Source organism: Heliconius melpomene, chromosome 11 (assembly GCF_056956725.1).
Source record: "Heliconius melpomene rosina isolate 202511_hmr_F chromosome 11, ASM5695672v1, whole genome shotgun sequence".
Taxonomy (NCBI): Eukaryota; Metazoa; Arthropoda; class Insecta; order Lepidoptera; family Nymphalidae; genus Heliconius; species Heliconius melpomene.
This window is the reverse complement of record NC_140399.1, coordinates 10968650-10976666: the sequence shown is the minus strand read 5'-3', so window position 1 is coordinate 10976666 and position 8017 is coordinate 10968650. Positions and strand designations below refer to the sequence as shown.

General features: G+C 30.6%; 2 protein-coding genes across 4 annotated transcripts; one reads left to right on the top strand and one right to left on the bottom strand.

Moving 5' to 3' along the window:
* Window positions 1–463: 463 nt before the first annotated feature.
* Window positions 464–7932, bottom strand: LOC146534881 (folylpolyglutamate synthase, mitochondrial-like). Of its 3 annotated transcripts, none has more exons than XM_085193602.1 (8): window positions 7522–7931; window positions 7105–7185; window positions 6630–6742; window positions 5876–6055; window positions 5376–5512; window positions 4805–4985; window positions 3764–4113; window positions 464–926 (listed from the first exon to the last, which is right to left on the bottom strand). In XM_085193602.1, the coding sequence occupies exons 4-8, from the start codon at window positions 6038–6040 to the stop codon at window positions 551–553; spliced, it is 1209 nt and encodes a 402-aa protein (XP_085049728.1). In that variant the 5' UTR covers window positions 6041–6055; window positions 6630–6742; window positions 7105–7185; window positions 7522–7931; the 3' UTR covers window positions 464–550. The 3 variants fall into 3 exon arrangements, with proteins under 3 accessions (XP_085049728.1, XP_085049727.1, XP_085049729.1); XM_085193601.1 differs by having other exon boundaries at window positions 6635–6742; XM_085193603.1 differs by lacking the exon at window positions 3764–4113 and having other exon boundaries at window positions 6635–6742; window positions 7522–7932.
* On the top strand, window positions 1095–4161 carry LOC146534882 (putative RNA polymerase II subunit B1 CTD phosphatase RPAP2). The gene has a single exon (XM_085193599.1). It carries the CDS (start codon window positions 1239–1241, stop codon window positions 3018–3020), a length of 1782 nt encoding a protein of 593 aa, XP_085049725.1. The 5' UTR covers window positions 1095–1238; the 3' UTR covers window positions 3021–4161.
* Window positions 7933–8017: the final 85 nt, after the last annotated feature.

Below are 8017 nucleotides of genomic sequence, written 5' to 3'. Positions count from 1 at the left end.
ATTTGCACCCTTATGGGGAGGGTTCTAGAATCGATGAAACACGTGTTTAATTAAATACTTTTAAAAATCTAAATTTCAAATTTTATAAAAATCGGTACCGATTTAAATTTTTTCCCATACAAACTTTCCTATTTCCCCTACTAACCTATTTCACCCCTTTAGGGTTAATATTTTTCAAAATCCCTTCTCAGTGGATGTCCACATTACGAAAGTAAACATCTGTCCAAATTTCACGTTTCTACGCACAGCGGTTACGGCTGTGCGTGCGTCTTACCTCAGTCAGTGAGGACAAGTCCTTTTATATGTATAGAAAAATATTCTGATGAATTCTGGAGGCATTAAGAGTTGAGTGGCGAAAGTGAACACCGCACTGGTTACCGGTGAGAAAATGAAATTACAGTTACCCAGTGTACCACAACTGGTTTCAATCTCATTTAGTATTTAAGAAATAATTATAGTCAAATAATAAAAATAAACGTTTATTACACAAATAAATCAGTTTATACTTTTGTTACAAATTCGATTATTATCATAAAGCTTAATTGGTATATCACATACTCTTCTCGCCTAAATTAGGATCTATTATGGACAAAGCGGCCCCTACTAAATGTAAAGAACCAGTTATTAGCACGGAGGCAATGGAATTATCATTTTTAATATTTTCTAAAACATCAGATACGCATTCTGATATATTTATTTTCGAGTTTTTATTTATATTTTCCCAAATGTGTGCATGATTTTTACATTTTGATAATAAATCGTTTTCTTCCAATGCTGAGTAGTTATCATTGTTGCGGTCAATATTTTTTTGTGCTCTTGGAATAACGAAGTACACATTTTGAAAACTGATTTTTCCCAGTGGCTGTAAAAGAATTTCTGCATTCCGATCTCCTGTTGCACTAAAAATTAAATATTTTGCACGATCTCTGTAACAAAAACATTATACTTTAAGTAAAAAATATTTTGTATTAGTACTTTTATGTTACTGCTACTTTTATACACTTTTTAATTTTTTTATATTTTAAATTTTCGTATACACAAATAATCATTACATTTCTAAACAAGTACTGAACTGAAATAAATAGTGAAGGTCAAGAATTATCTGTATTATATGTCGTATGTCAGCTGTCAATGTTACACAAAAAATCCTGTGTTTAGTTTATATTTATTATTAATTCTTATATTACATTATTTCCATTCAATTTCTGGTCATTTCTATCAAATAAGAAAATTCAAAGATGGAAACTCTTGAGAAAAGAAGGCCTAAGAAACCAACCAAGATTGAGGAAATGACAAAGGAACAAATACGCGAGGCAATCTATAAAAAACGTGAATGTAACGCAAAGGCACAAATTGTAGTTGAGAATTTACTAGAAAACTGTGTTAACGAGGAATATTTTCTAAAATGTCTTCCTGACATTAATCAGACGCACTTTGAAGATATTATAGAGGAAAGATCTATATTGCACCTTTGTGGTTTTCCATTGTGCAATAAGACATTATCGGAGAAGGATATTCCCAAACAAAAATATAGAATATCTATAAAAACTAACAAAGTATATGATATAACAGTTAGAAAAAGTTTTTGCAGTAATATTTGTTACAAATCTGCAATGCACGTAAAGAAACAGATGTTAACAAGCCCACTGTGGTTTAGGGAATATGAAGAAATACCTAAATTTCATCTATTGCCTGTCGATTCGATAGGTAGTTTGGGGCAAGAAGTTGATTTGGGTTTAACAGAAAAGATAATGTTAAAAAATAATAAGCAAACATTTGCTTCAATTAAAGATTTTACCAGTGCTACTCTTCAGGAAATAGACAATTATCAAGCAACTCAAAATGAAACAATGTCAAAAACACATTCCAATGAAATAAATAAAAACACATTAAAATCAGTCAAGAGCTGTAATGAATTAAGTAATACTAAAGAAAGTAAGAAGCCTTATGATAGTGATTCAAACCAACAAAACAATAATACTATACAAGAAATTATAAAAAATGCTAAAGATAAACCTGAAAATTCAGAACATGATATTGTAGAAAGGAAGAAGACACAACAAAAGTTAAATCCACTAAATATCGTCGGAGAGATAGTTGAAAAACCTGAAAAAAAAGTTGATCCTATCCTCCTGAATTTGCCACTGGAAAATGAAAAGCAAGTTAACAATAATACTAAGAAACAAACTACCCAGAAAAAACAAGTTTCAGTAACAGCAATAGCAATTGAGGTAGAAAAATGTTTAGCTGAATGGTTCACTATAGACACTCTTCTATTTCTTTTTGGTGAGGAAAAAGTAAAAGAAATGGTGACAGACAAAGGGCAATGTATTAAAGAGTATTTACAAAACTATTCAAAAAGCATTTTCTATAATTCCAACACATATGACCAATATCAGGCATTGTGTCGTAAATTGAACATGCTTGAGTTAGAAGACAAGAAATATGACACACAAACTATAACAAGAGAATTGAAGCCACTACCAGATTATTCAATTCTTAAGGAAGAGAGCAAAAAGATGCAATTAAAAGTTAGAGCCTTTTTTGCTGGTGAAACCAATATTCCTGATATTAAACATATTGAAAACCAACCTAACGAAGATGAAAATAGCACACAGTTGCCTTTAGTTGACAAAAATGCACAAAATGCGCTCCGACGTAGGATAGTATGCCAACACCTTAACAAAGTATTGCCAGACTTGCTGAAATCATTAGGACTTTTAACTTTGACTGTCAGCTCAGATATCAGACTTCTTGTAAACACTTTTAAATTAAAACCTAATAATATTATGTTTAAGCCAATTCAATGGATGTTGATTGCTATAGTATTTATAAAACTACTTTCCATTAAAGATCAAAGGTTGGAGCATTTGTTAGAACAGCCTATGGCATTTCAACACATGCAATTATTACTTTTAAGTTATAAACAAGATGGTGGTTACTTGGAAAGATTAATATCTTGGCTTACAGATATAGATAGATTGCTAGATAGCAGTGATACTCAATTAACTATTGAATAATTAGTTAAGTTTATGTTAAATTAGTAGAAGAATTAATTTAATTTTAAATTAATAATTAAAAATGGTTATTTAAAATTAGTTTTATAAGCATAAAGTAGACCCTAGACTATCAAGCAGCTTGATCAAATGCATGAACCCCTGATTGATGGGTGCTTCAGGTGTACTTCAATCAATCAATATTTTGATCAAAACACTGTCATCAATGCTGAGAATTGGAACAGTGTTTCGCAATCATGTCTTCATTTACAATGGTGTCAAACTCAAATTTGGACTTCCTCCTCGCATCATTGGTTGCTGTGACGCAGTTTGATCAAGCTGCATGATAATCTAGGGCCTCCTTTAGTATTAGATAATTCGAATTTGTAAATCTCTAAGATTTTTTAAAAAAAAAAATTAAATACATAAATAGAAATTACTTAATGACAACAATTAATTTACTTTATTTAACTTACTTCTAAATTATATTTTATCTCATGTACATATAAGCTTATATACTTAATTGTTTATTTTATATCAGAACAGAAAATTGTGTCAAGACACTGCACTGCTTTCTGATCAAAATCAAAATATTGGTGTCTATAAAAAGCATTCCCTGAGTATGGATTGAACCTATTACTGTGTCATTTTCGAACACATGCAGTGCACCACAATGCCCATCAGCTAAACAAAGGCATAAATATTGAATTTAACATTAAAAAATATGTACAATTCAGAAATTAAATAATACATTTATGAAATATTACCTATTGTTTTTTTTAAACCACTTAACACACATATCTATAGATTCCTTTGTATGTGCACCATCTAAGTAGAAATTGGCATAATCTAAGTTCACAACTTGATATCTTCCTGGCCATTTGCATTTCTTCAGCCCCATAACTGTATTTTTTGATAATGTTTTTACTAAAATATGATCATTATTTTTTTCTGGCAATGTATCATTTTCTTGTTTTTGTTTGTTTGTACGCATCCAAGCATGAGCTAATTGTATAGCAAGTGATGCATTAGTTTGATATGCCTCCAAATCTATTGACAATCTACATCCATTCTCAAAGCTGTATGTGTTAAATTCAGGAACTATGTATAATGGGCACTAAAAAAAATAGACATGAGAAATAAAGAAAAAAATTAACACCATAAAGATGTATTTTTTTTATTATCATAAATTTTAATAACAAACTTAACATGAACAGATCTGCTTATAGTTTGGGAGTGATCGCAGATGAACCCAGAGAAAAAAAATTATAATAAAAGATGCTAAGGCCGTCGTAGCGTAGGGGCACAAGCATGCAACTGTAAATGTGCCGATTGTGGGTTTGATGGCCCTTCTGGGGAACCAAATATTTAGTAATATCATTTCTTCGCTTTGGTAACGAGGCAGAATACAGCGTTGTATTACCACTTTGCACGCAATGCCTCCAGAATTTGACGGTAAATGGAGTGTCTGAACACCAAGTTCCCTCTGCCCACTCGTCTAAATGAGAGGTACAGCTAAAAAAAGGCATGGTTTACACAGTTGAACCTACAGCCATTATATGCATTAAAAACACAGCTAAAATTATTTTATGTAAAAATTTTGTGAAATCCAACTTAAAAAATTTTTTTACAAAAAGTGCTTTTAAACAATATATATTATAATAATACTTGTGTCACAGGACCTAGATAATGTGCAGAGTTCCTCACCCTGCAACATGATGAGCAATACTTTCTATATTTTTACTAAGATAGATAGATAGTTAAGTAGCTTCTTCTAATCCATTATAATATTCTGTTAAAAAAGTTACCTTATTTTTACTTGCTACATCTCGAAGTACTTTCATAGCATCATTAGGTTGTTCTACAGTAAAAGGCTCACAACCTGGTTTCATAATGCCTGCTTTGGCCGCTGCAATCTCAGGCAGAGTGTTACCAAGAATTGAAGTATGATCTAAGCCTAGAGCTGTTATACCAACTACAGGAACTTTTCTAAAATGGAATAAAAATAATAGAATTATAACACAATTAAAGAGGCCAGTCGTGGCGCAGGGACATATAGTGGACTATGAAGGCGACATGTTGTGGCTTCGATACCTACTCAAGGAAATGAAATTAAATATTTAATATTTTCATTTCTTCGCTCTGGTGTCGAGGCAAGGCGCGGCGTCGAGTTCCGACACTCAAAACAATGACTCCAGAATTGGGCAGAAAATGAGGAACAGAGTGGGAATTGGTTCATATGTTTAGGAGTTATGCGAAAAAAAAATTATAATGTCTCTCTGTCTATGTTGCGGATTAAATGTTCTAATATGTTCAAGGGTGTCAAGGTCACACAGGATATTATTTTAATTCTTAACAATATCAACAATGACATATTACCTTAATACATTAGTATAGTCCACTATGCCCCCAATGCCAACTTCTACAATAGCTACATCAACCTTCTCCTTAAGAAACACATTGAAAGCCAATACTGTTAGGAAAGAAAAATATTTTGGCATGTCACCATTAAACTCCTTAAAAGAAAAAAAAAGTTAAGTATATTTTACAATTTATATAAAATATTAAAAAGTTAAATTTTTATTAAACAAAATTGTTGAAATTAAAAAAGAAAAAAAAAATGTTAAGGCATTTTCACATAAGTCATCCATTATACAAAATCAAGTGTGAAATAGAGATATAAGACTTGAATTTATTTATTTAAATTTATATTTCCATTTCTTCGCTCTGGTGTAGAGGCAAAGCGCGGCGTTGAGTTCCGCCACTCAACACGCAATGCCTCCAGAAATCAGTGAATAGTGGGGAACAGGTCTTAACACTAGGTTCTTAGGTTCCTAGGCACTAGGTAGGATTTTAATATTTAATTATATGAACAATACCTGTGTCTTATAAAGAGCATCATACACTTCATGAAAATGGTCCGCAAATTTAGTTTTTGAAAGAATATACCCATTTAGCCTTATTCTTTCACATACTGAGATTAAATGTGGGGAAGAATAAAATCCTGTATGAAAACCATGGGCTCGGAGGATGGATTCACACATAGCACTTGTGGAACCCTAAAACAAACCATCAGCTAAAATAGCAGCAAAAATTATAAGTAATAAATATATCAACCCAAGCCACTGTTAATAAACTTAATAAAAATATCAAATTTTACAGGTGACAGGAGGAAGGAAGACAACTAAATTCATTATAGTATAATAATCACAAATTTAGTATTGAAATGCTTATAAATAGAATTATGTTTGTTCTGCTACTTTTCCCTGTGGTTAATTAAATATAGTTATGTATTAATTATAATTATGTATGATACTTGTCACATTCTAACTGAAGGGACCTACATAAAGTATAACTACTGGTACAGTAGAACACATAGAAATGAATAACATGATGTAATATAACACACAGCTCTTTTTAGAATAAATAGAAGCTGTTATGGCACACTAGCATAAGGGTGTGACTGCAACGCAACATGTGGATTCGATCCCCACTCAAGGAAGTGAAATATTTATTTATGTTTATATTAAAAATGAACTAACTAACTATAAAAAACTAACCTTTCAGCTTGTTATAATATTAGTATAGAATAGATGCTATAACAGGTTTGATATCTATATGAAAAATGATTACCTTACCTTCCCTTTTGTGCCAGCAACATGAATAACAGAAAGTTTATCCAACTCAGGTAAAGTTACTCCAGTTCTTAATAGATAGTTCTCCATATCCTTTAAGTTTGTACATTCCTAAAATATAAGAATAGATTTTAATAATATTTATTATGTGGGAATTTTAAATTATTATTTTTCATAACTGTCATATATAAAGTAATGAATTGTTTAAATGTAGGTACTTATTTGCTTTGTTAAAAAATAAAGTAAATTCAAGTGGGTATGTTGGAATTATGTATGACAAGTTTAGTTCGTGTCAGGCTACCTAGCCAATACAATACTTATTATGAACTCGAGTGTTTTATTTATGTTACATATATAATAGTAACTTATTTGGAAAATAGTATTATTATTCTATTTATGTATATTTAAATAAAAATATAATTTATATTCTGTGTAGATCAAGAACACATAGAATCTGTTACATTGTTTCTTACTTGGCCGTCCTTGATATGTTTGCGTATCTGCTCAATAGTTGATTTATTTGACTGCAATAAATTAAGCTTATGAACTGCATCCTGGAAAGTTAAAAACAAACAAAATTTGTTACATGAATAAAATCCAGGAATATTTTTTGGACATATAATATATATAAATATTTCATTTAAAAAAAAAATTTTGCTTCACACATCACACAATACTTCTAAGATTTATATCATATAGTATATATTAATTAAAGAGTAGATAGATTTTGCGACGTAAGTTAAATATGTATGTAGCAAAAGAATTATACAATTAGTTACTTGATGACTAAACCAGTTTAGTTATATTTTCTTGTATACACGAACACTCAGTTTTAAATTTTAATTAAATGCCAAATATATTTATTAATTGAGAAAAGATTCAGTAGATACCTCATATGTTAATTTTGTAGAAGACATCCTTAAAACTAACTTATACACTACAGAAACACGAGGGAATGCGATGCTATGCATCGACGTACTAATAGCTTACAAAAACCAGAATATAATTCTACGCCTCATAGGAACGTAATCAATTTGCAGTTATGGTAAAAAGTGACCTCGGTCTACACCGCACGCGTTTGTAACCTATCATCTTTTATTATTTTGCTAATGTCTTATACGATCTAATCACGAACATTATTTGTCAATAGAATGTTATGACATCTGACCCGATTTTACGATATAATAAATATTGGATAACACAGGAAATCGCATCATGGTCAATTATATTTCAAAAATAAGATACAGTTTCATTCCATTCTGTGTTTATTATTTTGACGTATTGACTTATTGAGGCACATCTGTCATCGTTAAGGCTAGCATTGTTTTAACCGACTTCAAAAAGAAAGAGGTTATCAACTCGACTGTATTTTTTAATTCTTCATTT

What these genes read in the sequence shown, in the direction of transcription:
- LOC146534881 (XM_085193601.1), bottom strand. Translation starts at nt 7,602, where the DNA reads ATGCATAGCATCGCATTCCCTCGTGTTTCTGTAGTGTATAAGTTAGTT. An exon ending in AACATATCAAGGACGGCCAA is followed by an intron (nt 6,743 to 7,104) that starts GTAAGAAACAAT and finishes CTTATATTTTAG; the next exon opens with GAATGTACAAACTTAAAGGA. An exon ending in TTGCTGGCACAAAAGGGAAG is followed by an intron (nt 6,056 to 6,634) that starts GTAAGGTAATCA and finishes GGTTTGTTTTAG; the next exon opens with GGTTCCACAAGTGCTATGTG.
- LOC146534882 (XM_085193599.1), top strand. Translation starts at nt 1,239, where the DNA reads ATGGAAACTCTTGAGAAAAGAAGGCCTAAGAAACCAACCAAGATTGAG.